Source organism: Anomaloglossus baeobatrachus, chromosome 8 (genome assembly GCF_048569485.1).
Source record: "Anomaloglossus baeobatrachus isolate aAnoBae1 chromosome 8, aAnoBae1.hap1, whole genome shotgun sequence".
Taxonomy (NCBI): domain Eukaryota; kingdom Metazoa; phylum Chordata; class Amphibia; order Anura; family Aromobatidae; genus Anomaloglossus; species Anomaloglossus baeobatrachus.
The window spans coordinates 184128775-184143349 of NC_134360.1; the positions used below are offsets into that span (position 1 = coordinate 184128775).

General features: G+C 43.6%; 1 protein-coding gene across 2 annotated transcripts in view; it reads left to right on the top strand.

The window, feature by feature from the left end:
* LOC142250154 (calcium-activated chloride channel regulator 1-like) overlaps positions 1 to 14575 on the top strand; it is an 80540-nt gene that overhangs the window by 16380 nt on the left and 49585 nt on the right. For both annotated transcript variants that reach the window (XM_075322288.1, XM_075322287.1), the window contains exons 4-6: positions 2254 to 2362; positions 5489 to 5657; positions 14078 to 14302. In XM_075322288.1, coding sequence (XP_075178403.1) covers positions 2254 to 2362; positions 5489 to 5657; positions 14078 to 14302 — 503 coding nt within the window. The remainder of the gene's footprint in view (positions 1 to 2253; positions 2363 to 5488; positions 5658 to 14077; positions 14303 to 14575) is intronic.

A 14575-nucleotide genomic window follows, 5' to 3' on the forward strand; every position in this document is an offset into this window, starting at 1 on the left:
AGACACAGAGAAAGGGAGAGACACAGAGATAGAGAGAGACAGACAGAGAGACGATACAGACATAGAAACTGATACAGATAGAGACAGACAGAAACTCGAAGAGAGACAGTTACTATCCCGGGCAACGCCCGGGTACTACAACTAGTAAAAAATATTTTCAAACATATTTAAGACTAATCAGATTTCCAAAACTCACTTCAATTATAGTACACAGGAAAAAAAAAAATCACAGCAGACTATACTATTTTGAGCGTCTCTGGCACGAGTAACAATCACCAACAAGTAAATCAAAAGAGTTGTTCAACACTTATAGATATTAATGAAGTTGCATTTCCTATTGCTGTGTAACTACAGTCAAACTTATTAAACTTATATAATTGCTTTACATTAAAAAAATTACTAATGCCTGTGTTTTTGACCATAATTATTCATAAATATCCAGGAGGAATAACAGAGGAACAGCACAATAGATCATTCTAAGAAATGTTTATTAGAGATGAGCGGACCTGTGGAAGTTCAGTTAGATGAGTTCAGCTCGACTTTAGATAAAATTTGGTTTGGGACATGGACTTGGCCTGAACCCAAATGGGAGTCACTGATTGGGCAGTGTGAGTCTCCGCCCACATGCAGCCAACCATAAAGAGATCACTTCCGGGGGCGGGTGGGCAGAGTTTTTCCATTTTTTTTTGTTTGGTGCACACTACATATGATCATGCAGTTGTTACCTCCAGTGTGAGCCGATCAAACACTGCAAGCGGCTCGTACTGGGCTGAGCACCGAGTGTACCCAGCACAACGATGCTCACATGAGTGGTGTTCATATGTAAATCACCCGAACACCGAAAAATGAACTCTGTTTTTTTTTTTGTAAAGTCTGAGTCTGGAACGAAAAATAAACACCAAACCTCAGGTTCTCTATCTCTATCTATCGATTATAGGTATTTTCTAGGAATAAAAGTATTTACTAAGTCCTCTTTAAAAAGGACCTGTCCCCAGGCCAAAATTAGCCAGGTCTTGCTTTTATTTCATTCTCGCTGCTCCTTTGAGTAGTCTATATTTAGTTTTTTTGTAAATCTGCCATATGGTTCTATAGATAGGGGAATTTTATATACTGCAAATTGTCGTGGTATAACGCCTGCCTGGATCCACAGACTCAGATGGGCTGTAATGGGGAGGCTAGAGGGAAGCCACTCACCAAGCAGGACCCCCAGAACCCTGAAACCCTTTAACCCCTATACAGGAATTTGGAATTACAAAGGGCCCTGGTGATCACTACCTGTGGAAGGCTGCAGTCCGATGAGAGTAGTAGTCAGGCAGGGTCAAACCAGGAATTGGAGAACAGGGACAGAATCGGCAGGCAATGACGTAGTCAGCAAACGTAGCAGAGGTCAAATCCGGATCGGGCAGCGAGGTACAAAAACAGTAGGCAGGAGGGTAGTCAGAAAACACGCAGAAGTCAGCACACAGGAATAACCAAACAGAATAGGACATAACAGGAGCCATGAAAATGAGAACTATCTCTGGCAGTGGTCATGTGACAGGAGGGGGAATAAGAAGGGTGTGGTGTCTTCCCATTGGCTTTAGCCGAACACTGGCAACCTCAGATGGAAGACACATGCCACCCACAGTCAGCCAGCGGCACAGCAGATCCCAAGATAACCCAGCCCAGTGGATGATCGGAGCCCGCGCCCACCGGTGCTGCCGGCATCGACTCCTCTCCCATCACCAGCACCATCCGCGGCAGGAACACGGCGTCACCCGGCGATCAGAGCAGGAGTCGCTGGAGCAGACTTCGGCGGTGATGTAACACCTGGCCTCTAACAAAGCGGAGTTGCTGACAAGTTAATAATTCAGAGCAGCTTAAAGACACGCCCCAGAGGATCCTTGAGCCACGCCCTCTGGTTAGAGACTAGAAAAATTTGCACTAAATAAAAAGGCCTGAATCTCTGGAACTTTATGGCAAATTTACAAAAACAAAGTATGGAGTACTTAGGGGAGTAAAGGGAATAAAATAAAAGCAAAACCTTGCTAATTTTGACCTGACAACAATTCTTCTTTAAATGTACTGAATGCAAAATAACATAGATCATTCTGCAGTCTTTTAATTGCTGGCTATACTTATGATTTATTAAAATTTACTGTCTTAGAATATTAGTATTGTATACTTATTGTTAAATCTGTATATATTATTCCCAAGTTGAAATGTAATCTTTCTGCATGTGTTCAGCTTTCATGAATCTTGCTTCTGTTATAGGAAGAGTCTTTGTCCATGAATGGGCTCATCTCAGATGGGGCGTCTTTGATGAGTACAACTCACTATCCCCATTCTACATTGCTAATAGTGGTCAGGTAGAAGCTACAAGGTATGGAAAAAATGCATTTATTAATTACCAGTAAATAGAATATTGAAACTGGGCAACAAAAGCAATCCTTTTTTCCCATCACATAACATTCTGCTGCTAAAGAGGTTATAATTAAAAATAGTTGACTGGAGAATTAAATATGGTTTAAAAAAGAAAATGCTAAAAATGTTTTAAAAATACATAACACATAAACCTGATTTAAACAATAGGTTGCTTTGTAATGATAGCTTCTTTTAAAACTATCCTTGGTTACACCACTCCAACTCAGGGCTTACAAAATTTCATGGTCCGCAATATTGTATCCTCCCCTACCTCTTAAGTAAGACTGCACCGAGCAGGACCCTGGAAACTTCCATTTGCCTTTACAGCTATAGTTCCTTGTTACAGAGGCAAAGCTGCCTCTTCTGCCAGCATTAGAGGGCTTGTATTTCAGACCAGCAGCATAACCTGGGACACAACACTGAAAAGGTCTTTGAAGACTCACCCTTTAAAAAGATTAAAAGGTTTGGACGCCATCAAAGAAAGGTCACCTTGTTATGGTTGGTGGTCATACACAAATTGGACAATTTGAGGAGAAAGAACTTTAAGTTTATATGTCACATGGAGTTTTGCACAAACTTCCCCAACTGTCATGGCTGCATTGGGCTTTGTTCATCATATTGCAGATTCTGACACTCCACCCAATGGTTTCTCTGGTTTCTGGGATCATTACAGGCAGACTCGGGCATCGACATTCTATGTGCTGATTCATAGTCATGCTAGCAAGAGTTAAACTCTGCTACTCTGCTTGCTTCTTTAATCACATGTTGGGGGGAGACCTATCAAAACTTCTCCCCTCCTTTTTATGCTGGTGGAATCCTTCTACCCATGCCAGCTATACTGTGTTGGCTTGTGAGGTATGGTGTCCTCTGGCGAAAGTTTTGCTTAAGTTGTGCCTATTGCTTGGAGCAGTTGTGGAGTTTACCCCTGTTGTTCTGTACCTCCTTTCCGTTCTTGTTTTTCCTCCTGAATCTCTTATTGTCTTTACCTTTGTGTGTGCATGCTGTCTGTCAGAGTTTTGGTTTTCCCTTGTCTGTCTTTATCTATAGTTTTCAACACACTCCTGTCACGTCCCTCCCTGAGGGGAGTTGGAGCGGTTATCAGATCAGGACTGGTCAGGAGCAGGGCCAGGAAGGAGAGTCATGACTTACCACCATTAGGAGTATCCCTGAGGTTAGGGATTTCATAGGGCCCCCTAGCTTGAGGGTCAGCTTAGGAGCCCGAGTTCCCCACTATCCCATAGTCATCGTGACATTATACTTACATTCTGCTCAGCAGTTGTACAGTTTATATTTTGTATATTGGATGTTTTCATATACAGTGGGTGAAATAAGTTTTGAACATGTCACCACTTTTCTAAGTAAATATATTTCTAAAGGTGCAATTGACATGAATTTTTCACCAGGTGTTGGTAACAACAACTCATCCAATCTACACAAGGAAAGAAAACAAACCATAGATGTCCAGAAATTTAGTGATGTGTAATAATGAGAAATTACACAGGAAAAAAGTATTGAAAATGTTTACTGAAATTTATTTAATACTACATACAAAAGCCTTTGTTGGTGATGACAGCTTCAAGATACCTCCTGTATGGAAAAACTAGTGGCATGCATTGCTCAGGTGTGATTTTGTTCCATGTTTCCACACAAGTACTCTTCAAATCTTGAAGGTTCTGTGGGCTCCTTCTATGAACTCTGAACTTTAGTTCCTTTCATAAATTTTCTATTGGATTCAGGTCAGGTGATTGGCTGGGCCATTTAACACTAGAACTACTGGACTCGTGACACCTATATAGAAATACATGGTGCAAAGTAGTCAAAATGACTACCTCAGTAGCTCTAGTGTTAAGCAGCTTTCTTTTTTTTCTATGAAACCAATCGAGAGCTTCCTTGGCTGTGTGATTGCTATCATAGTCTTTGTGAAATCTCCACCCTCATTTCATCCTTATCATCCTGGTAGATGGCAGTTCATTTTTATCAAGTATGTGTCCCCACATTTCCTCAATTACGTGAAATTTGCCTGTAACGTATGCTGAAAAACAGTCCCACACCATGATGTTCCCACCTCCAAATGTCACTGTTGGTATGTTTTTGGAGGATTATGCAGTGCCTTTTGGCCTCCAAACATGGTTTGATTTCTTTGCCTGTATGGATTGGATTGGTTGTTACCGACATCTGGTGATAAATTCACGTGAATAGCACCATTAGAAATTAATGTACTTAGAAAATTGAAGTATTCAGTACTTTTTTCACCCACTGTATTTGGGAACACACAGTGTCTGATGAAATTTTTACTTTGTACTTCCTGCAGTCACAGTAACTTGTAACTGTTCACACTTGCGTTATCCTGTCAGGAGGAACTGGCCAGGTTTTTTTCCCAACATTTAAATAAGACCTGTAACTTTTTATATCAGCCTAAGTATGTAATTTTTTTTACCTAGTGTAAATGCTGGTTCTGTTGCATCCAAAGTTGTTTTCTGTTCCTATTCCTCTTTATTATTGGTATATCCCCTAATCACCTGTATATAAATTTAGCATTTTTAGGCACTGGTCATAGTTCTCAAAAAGACTTCCATAAAGAAGATTTGAGGACCACACCTACTTGGCTAAAAAGGCTAGATTTACATGTAGGGAAGATTTAATCATATCTCAGAAATATAGGGGAGTAAAAATAAAAGTAAAACAATACCAGATTCAGGAGAATATGGATATTAACACCAGGTAAAAATTACAAATGTATGGCAAGTGATGAGTCTTCATTCTATACTAAATGTGTCCATGCATATTGTTGCTGTTATCATTGCTTTACAAAATATCTAATCAATAACAGCTAATACAAAATCATCAACAAGCAAACAATTTGTTAAAAAGTCACCTCCAAATCAGATTCTGTTCTCCCTGACTTTTGGGGCCCTGTTGTAATAGGGGTCCAGTATTGTACCAGGGTTTGGGCCCCCTAGAGTATCTTTTTGTACTCTCGGAGTGAAGTCAGATCCTGATGGGAACTTCTGGGATTTACAATGACGTATATCACATAAATAAATGCATATAAATAGACGATGATGATTTTACCTTTTTCTATCAGGTGTCCTGTCGGACTTAAAGGTGTTTATGTTAAAGAAAAATGTACAGGAAACAATTGTGAGTGCAAAAGGGACCAAGAAACCGGACTGTATGAAGACGGCTGTGTGTTTGTTCCTGACAAAAATGTTCCTACCAAACAGTCCATAATGTATCTGCAAGCTCTACCGACAGTAAGTTACAAGGATGCAATAGAGTTCTTTATGTTTGTAGTTATATTTGTCAAAGTTTCGCACCCCCGACCACATGGCTAGGGGTGGAGTCTTTTTCCAGGCCTCACTTGCCGACCCAGGATGCTTCATGCAGTGTCATCTCCGGTGAACCACCGCCAGCTATAAGCTTAGCGCTGCTCTGCCTGTAATTGCTGGTCCCTGTAAGTGTTGATCCTGATCTGCCTCCCCTGTGTCTTCTCCCTCTGTCTGTGTTCTGTTCCCTAGTTCTGCATCCGTTCCCCGGTCCCACCTCTGTTCCTTCCTATCTGACTCTGGTTGTCTCCCCATTCCTACCTTTCTCACTAGGTTGTTTCCTCTGGTATTAACCTCGGCCTGACCCCGACCTCACTTCTGCTCGTCGCTCTGGTCTTCTTTCTCCCCGCTTAGTATTTGACCCGGCCTGCCCGACCATCCCACGCACGCCTCGCGGGATCTGCTTTACGGTTGGTGCTGTATTGCACCAAGCACACACGGTGTTTCCATCTCCTCGCTTATTCTTCACTGTCTATCCTGCAGGGCTCCAGCTCCCCATACTGGCAGCCTGCCAATATTCTTACCTTTCTTGGTTGCATATGCACAGGATCCAACCTTATACCAGCACAGGCAGGGTAAAAAGGAATAAAAATAGAGCAGAACTAAAAACCGTCAACAAGGTAATAGTTTTTGGATGTACTACATTATACAGTGATTTTTGCAAACGAAAGTTTTCTTCTTAATGGAGTTGTCTCAATTCTTTATTGGATAATTTGGAAAGTTCTTGAAAAATCAAGCAACATTGCCATATATTTTATATATTTTTTTATTAAAAATCCTCTCATTTCTCAAAAATGGAGTGAATGTGCCCAGATCGCTCTGTTAGCTCCCAATCCGTGAGGCAAAAATTTGTGCTAGTGTAGTCACAATCAAGCAGGAGCACACTGGCCCCCAGGAAACAGGATACAGGAGGTAGGGGAGTGGGTACTCCTGAACAATAAAAAAAGAACACCCCCTTAAAGAAATATATAACTTTATTAATTTATCATACTTGAAAAAACCTTTTTTGTGTGTTTTTGCTGCCTTCATCGTAATGGCACAGACACGAGACTTGGATTTTTTCATATATTTTGTGACCGATTTGAGATTGCAAACTATGAAATCTTTGATAAACATCTACAATAATTTCAGATATTGTAGTCTTGCTATAGATCAAAAAATCTTTAGCATTGTCTGAAATCTGGAGATTTTTCTTGTCTAATTAAAGTCAGATCAATGTTTGTTATTTAAGAAAAAAAAGAAAATTTTAGATTCTAGGCTGTCACCTGCCCACTCATAAGAGTTTCTCATTGTATAAGGCTGCAGAATTGCCCCAAGGACAAAAACAATGGCTAATAGCATGTTTGTGCTAGAAACAAACCAGAAAGTGCGATATTTTAAGAGAACCTGTCAAGAACTCCCCCAACCAAACCATTAATATGATTGTACATACAAGTACCTTTAAAACATAAGCCAGTCGATTCTTTTATGACCCCAAAGTACTGATCCAGCAGCATGCATTTTGAAATTGTGTCTGGGAGTGTAAAGGATTTGGGGGGGTTAAAGTTTCTGACTGACAGGTTCCCTTTAATAGTGTGTTTGAATTAAAAAAATGGCAGTTGTTTTTAATTTCATATGATCAATTAACAACCTTTCCCTCCTCTGTATAGTGTAGGTGTTCATGGTCAGTGGGGTCCTCCATCTCTCACCTGTAGAGTACAGTATAAGCTCTTTTAATCAGCGAAATCCTCTCTCTCTCTACCCTCTGTAGAGTGTAAGCTCTTATGGTCAGTGGGGTCCTCTCTCTCCTATAGAGTGTAAGCTCTTATGGTCAGTGGGGTCCTCTCTCTCCTATAGAGTGTAAGCTCTTATGGTCAGTGGGGTCCTCTCTCCACTGTAGAGTGTAAGCTCTTATGGTCAGTGGGGTCCTCTCTCCTCTGTACAGTGTAAGCTCCTATGGTCAGTGGGGTCCTCTCTCCTCTGTACAGTGTAAGCTCTTATGGTCAGTGGGGTCCTCTCTCCACTGTAGAGTGTAAGCTCTTATGGTCAGTGGGGTCCTCTCTCCACTGTAGAGTGTAAGCCCTTATGGTGAGTGGGGTCCTCTCTCTCCTGTAGAGTGTAATCTCTTATGGTCAGTGGGGTCCTCTCTCCATTGTAGAGTGTAAGCTCTTATGGTCAGTGGGGTCCTCTCTCCTCTGTACATTGTAAGCTCTTATAGTCAGTGGGGTCCTCTCTCCTCTGTACAGTGAAAGCTCTTATGGTCAGTGGGGTCCTCTCTCCATTGTAGAGTGTAAGCTCTTATGGTCAGTGGGGTCCTTTCTCTCTCTTCTATAGAGTGTAGGCTCTTATGGTCATTGGGGTCCTCTCTCTCTATCTCTCCTCTATACTGTATAAGCTATTAGGGTCAATAAATCCTCTCTTTATCTTTCACCTGTAGAATGTAAGCTCTTATGATCAACCAATTGTTCACTTAGCTGTAGTGTAACGCCCTGGAAAACAAGGTAGATGTACACATAGGCCCCCGCACAACACCTAGCCCACAAAGGGTTAAATCAGCCTACCTGAAACCCTAGTCACACCCCTCAGGGTAGGACAGGCACACTAGTGGGCGGGACCAGGCGGTAAGGGAACGCTCTGCTAGGGGTCTGGAGAACCCGGGGCGGGAAAAACAGTCAGATAAGTCTAGAGTCAAGTTCAGAGTGGAGGAGGCGAGCTCAGGCAGTCAAGGCCTGAACTGCAAGCTGACAGGTGCCAGGGTCAGAGCCCTGACACCTTGGCTAGGTGGCAGACTGTAGCCAGTGCCAGCAGGAGACGGGAAGACGGCTGTCGGAGATCCGAGGTGGATCGGGACAGGGTTGTAGCCCGCCGGTGCCGATCCCGGAGAACTGACCCAGAAACCGTGCACAGAGGGGGCACTTGGACCCTGAAGCCAGGATCGGCACCAACGGCCTAGCTAATTAGCCAATTGAGGGCAGGATTTTAAGTCCTGTCCCAACCTAAGTCCCAAAAAGTAGACAACCACCCACAGAGAGGGATAGGGCAACCGCCAGGGCCCGTAGATCCCAAGGGTCAGCGTCAGACGGGCACGGCTCCCAACCAAAGGACCGGTAGTGGACTCCCCATGTTACACAATGGAAAGTCCATCTTAGAGCAACACGAAGTGCAGAGGAGAAAGGCATTGGCTACTAGCCCGGGTGTGGGACCTGATACACCCATCTGCGGCAGCCGGCCACCATCACCTTGGTTTACCACAGGACTTGTGTGCTTTATTCGACCATGAGTAACATCCCCGGCCTGACCAGATGCACCGGCCCCTACAATCACCGTCCTCAGCATAGATACACTGGGCCCCGGGACATCCATCCCTACCCACGGAGAGGTTAACATCCAGCTGCCAGCCCAACGTCCCCAGGAGCCCCGTAACGGCAGCGGTGGTGCTGCATCTCACCACATACCGTGGGTGACGTCACAGACATTTTACAACCAATCCCGTATAAATACATCCCCTTTTTATTCGGAGCGTCCACGCGACCCCCGGGTCTGGAGAACCCTTCGAGCCGTACCGTAGATCCGGATCTGAGCAGCACCGGCTGCTGGCACGGGGGCGACACAGTAGAGTGTAAAATCCTATGGTTATGGAGGAGTTTTCTCTCCTCTGTAGAGTGTAAGCTTTTATGTTCTCTATCTCTCGCCTGTAAAAGTTAAGCTCTTATGGTCAGCAGGGTCCTCTCACTTTCTATCTTGCTTATAGAGTGTAACCTCTTAACTCTTATGGTCAGTGGGGTCCTCTCCTGTAGAGTGTAAGCTCTTATGGTCAGTTGGGTTCTTCCTCTCCTATTTTTTTCTAGCAATTTCAAAAGATCTGCTCATCTATACTGGGTATTATTAATGAAAAAAGACAATGATTTTTTATACAAACACATAATTGCAATACATTTGTGTCACAGTGGTATCATGCATGCATTCGCCACTCTGCCCCTTCCCATTTCAGGCAGCTGCACTGAATCCCTATGCAGCTTTCCCAACTCTCCTGCATATTGCATTCTCTACTGTCCCCACCTGGCTATAGGAAGGTATAGCTAGTTCCTGCAGAAACATAACACTGCTGTCTCCTGTCTTCAGCCTATCCCTAGATATAGGATTTACCAGGCAGCTCCTCCCACCAGTCTTCACTTGAACATACAGTGATATGAAAAAGTTTGGGCACCCCTATTAATGTTAACCTTTTTTCTTTATAACAATTTGGGTTTTTACAACAGCTATTTCAGTTTCATATATCTAATAACTGATGGACTCAGTAATATTTCTGGATTGAAATTAGGTTTATTATACTAACAGAAAATGTGCAATCCGCATTTAAACAAAATTTGACCGGTGCAAAAGTATGGGCACCCTTATCAATTTTTTGATTTGAACATTCCTAACTATTTTTTACTGACTTACTAAAGCACTAACTTGGTTTTGTAACCTCATTGAGCTTTGAACTTCATAGGCAGGTGTATCCAATCATGAGAAAAGGTATTTAAGGTGGCCAGTTGCAAGCTGTTCTCCTATTTGAATCTCCTATGAAGAGTGGCATCATGGGCTCCTCAAAAAAACTCTCAAATGATCTGAAAACAAAGATTATTCAACATAGTTGTTCAGGGGAAGGATACAAAAAGTTGTCTCAGAGATTTAAACTGTCAGTTTCCACTGTGAGGAACATAGTAAGGAAATGGAAGAACACAGGTACAGTTCTTGTTAAGCCCAGAAGTGGCAGGCCAACAAAAATATCAGAAAGGCAGAGAAGAAGAATGGTGTGAACAGTCAAGGACAATCCACAGACCACCTCCAAAGACCTGCAGCATCATCTTGCTGCAGATGGTGTCAATGCACATCGGTCAACAATACAGAACACGTTGCACAAGGAGAAGCTGTATGGGAGAGTGATGCGAAAGAAGCCGTTTCTGCAAGCACGCCACAAACAGAGTCGCCTGAGGTATGCAAAAGCACATTTGTACAAGCCAGTTACATTTTGGAAGAAGGTCCTGTGGACTGATGAAACAAAGATTGAGTTGTTTGGTCATACAAAAAGGCGTTATGCATGGAGGCAAAAAACCACGGCATTCCAAGAAAAGCACTTGCTACCCACAGTAAAATTTGGTGGAGGTTCCATCATGCTTTGGGGCTGTGTGGCCAATGCCGGCACCGGGAATCTTGTTAAAGTTGAGGATCGCATGGATTCAACTCAGTATCAGCAGATTCTTGACAATAAAGTGCAAGAATCAGTAACGAAGTTGAAGTTACGCAGGGGATGGATAATTCAGCAAGACAATGATCCAAAACACCGCTCCAAATCTACTCAGGCATTCATGCAGAGGAACAATTACAATGTTCTGGAATGGCCATCCCAGTCCCCAGACCTGAATATCATTGAAAATCTGTGGGATGATTTGAAGCGTGCTGTCCATGCTCGGCGACTATCAAACTTAACTGAACTGGAATTGTTTTGTAAACAGGAATGGTCAAATATACCTTCATCCAGGATCCAGGAACTCATTAAAAGCTACAGGAAGCAACTAGAGGCTGTTAATTTTGCAAAAGGAGGATCTACAAAATATTAATGTCACTTTTTTGTTGAGGTGCCCATACTTTTGCACCGGTCAAATTTTGTTTAACCCCTTCACGACCATGGACCGATATATCCGTCATGGAGCGTGTACCGTTAAGCCCCGCCCCCTGCCGCGGGCAGGCGGCGGTCGGCACACATATCAACTGTTTTCAACAGCTGACATGTGTGCCTGCATGCTGCGAGTGGAATCGCTTCCACTCGCAACATTTAACCCCTTAAATCTCGCTGCCAAAGTCTGGCAGCGAGATCTATATGCGCGATGATTTTTACTTACCGCCGCCCCCACCGGAAGTCACGTGCGTGATCACGTGACTTTCGGTGGTTGCCATCGTAGAACAGGGTCATGTGATGACGCCTGCAGCTATGAAGTTTCACTTTCGTTTTCCCTCGGCCGGGAGCAGAGAGAAACAGGAAGTGACTGAATCTGCTGTTTACAGCTGTATAGCTGTGATCAGCAGATAGATAAGAACGATCGGATTGCTGATCGCTATAGCCCCCTAGGGGGACTAGTAAAATAAAAAAAAAAAAAGTTTAAAAAAAAAACCAAAAAACCTAAAAGTTCAAATCACCCCCCTTTCCCCCCCATTTAAAATTAAAGGGTTCAAAAATAATAAAATATACACATATTTGGTATTGCCGCGTTCAGAAATCTATCAAAATATAAAATCAATTAATCTAATTGGTAAACGGCGTAGTGGCAAAAAAAATTCCAAACGCCCATATTACGTTTTTTGGTCGCCGCAAGTTTTACGCAAAATGCAATAACAGGCGATCAAAACGTAGCATCTGCGCAAAAATGGTACGATTAGAAATGTCAGCTCGACGCAAAAAATAAGCCGTAACTGAGCCATAGATCCCAAAAAATGAGAACTCTACGGTTTTCGGAAAATGGCGCAAAACGTGCACCACTTTTATTGGACAAGCTTGTGAATTTTTTTAACCTCTTAGATACAAGTAAACCTATACATGTTTGGTGTCTACAAACTCGCACTGACCTCAGGCATCATACCCACACATCAGTTTTACCATATAGTGAACACCGTGAATAAAACATCCCAAAATGGATGAATGGATGGAGGGATGGATGAATAGATGGAGGGATGGATGGAGGGATAGAGGGATGGATGGAGGGATGGATGGAGGGATAGAGGGATGGAGGGAGGGATGGAGGGTGGGATGAAGGGAGGGATGAATGGATGGAGGGATGGATGGAGGGATGGATGCAAGGATGGATTGATGGAAGGAGGGATAGAGGGATGGATGGGGGGATGGAGGGATGGAGGGAGGGATGAATGGATGAAGGGATGGATGGGAGGGCAAACACCGGCACTACCGCACACACGCAGGCACTACAACCCCAATCATCACCGCACATGCAGGCATTACCTCAGTGACGTCCTCGCTGACAGCGCGGCTCATGTCAGTTCCTGCATTGATCTGACACGGAGCGCTCGTGTTCTACGGTGCTCCCTGTCAGCTTCATGTAGCAGAGCTGATAGCGTCGCGGGACCTCGTGGATTACGCCGGACCTGGAGGGGTATTTGGGGATTTTAATAAAATGGTGAAAGAGGGTGTTTTTTTGTCTTTTATTCCAAATAAAGGATTTTTCGTTGTGTGCATTTATTTACTTTCACTTACACATTAATCATGGAAGGTATCTCGGGGAGACGCCTGTCATGATTAACCCTTTATTACCCCGATTGCCACTGCACCAGGGCAATTCGAGATGAGTCGGGTAGAGTCCCGGGACTGTCACATATAATGGAAGCGGCAATTCCGGGCAGCTGCTGGCTGATATTGTTAGGGTGGTGGGCTCCCCATAACGTGGCACTCCCCATCCTGACAATACCAGCCTCCAGCCGTGTGGCTTTATCCTGGCTGGTATCAAATACGGGGGGAACCGCATTTTTTTTTTATTATTAATATTTATTTTACTGCACGATATAGACCTGCCCGCCCGCGGCAGTGATTAGTTGCAGTGAGACAGCTGTCACTCATCGTGGGGGCATGTCTGACTACAACTAATCATGGGCGCCGGTGTGCGGGGAAAGCACGGAATAACTGATTGAATAATGAAGCGGCAGCCATTTTCAAAAGAGGAAAAGATGCCGCAGATTTGTGACAGCCGTGCAGCCTCGCGCCCGTGATCGGTGAGTAGGAAAGAGAGAGGGATTGTGCTGGGGATGCAGGACACATGCAGACAGCAATGTGTGCACATAGCCTTACTGTGAAAAGCCACGCTTTTGGTGATCGAACCGTTATCGAACGGTAACTCGAACTGCCAAACTTGAAGCAAATCGTTCGAGTTCGTCGAACGACTCGAGCACCGCCCAAAATCACTCGAATTTGAAATTGGCGAATGGTTCGAATCGAACATCGCTCAACTCTACTCCTGACCTCGTCTATATATATATTGAACCTGCACTGCCTGTCCTGATCCCGAATCCCTGACCATGCCTTTGCCTTCACCCACCTGTACCTTGTAACCGAGCCTCTGACCCTCCTGTCAGCTGACGGAAATCCAGGACTGCACTGGTGTGGTACCTGGTGACTACCGGTGGCCAAGCCTATCCTGATCAACAGAGGCTCCAGTGAATACCCAGTAGTCATTTAGTCATGGCCCTCCAGGGTAAGTCCAGCCTGTTTCACAATATGTCAACACCCACCAGTGTTACAACTTGTATGCAATTCCCTAACTCATGAACCACAACTATAACAATGTTGAACCTTTTATATTAACAAATGTTGTTGTTTACAGGTATCTGAATTTTGTGATGCTCAGAATCACAACACAGAAGCTCCAAATTTACAAAACAGAATGTGCAACTATCGCAGTACATGGGAAGTCATCATGAACTCAGCTGATATACAGACTACTCCAGAAGCATCTAATACTAATATTCCTGAACCCACCATCACTCTTCATCGGGTATCAGACCGGGTGGTCACCTTAGTGTCTGATGTGTCAGGCAGTATGAGCGCAGTAAGTGTTTAGATCATCCATGTTTTCTTACATTTATTTCCATTTTAGATATGAACATTCCTGCTCTTCTCTCTTTGCAATGCTAAGGGTATGTGCACACATTTGGTATTTCCAGCAGAGATTTCAGCACCAAAACTGCCCCACCAAAACAGTGTAGTTTACAGTACCAGCAAAATGAATGAGATTTCTGAAATCTAAAGCACAAGCTGCTTATATTTTCCTTGCAGATTTGAAGCCTTTTGCAACTGCTGTATATACATTACATAGGAGACA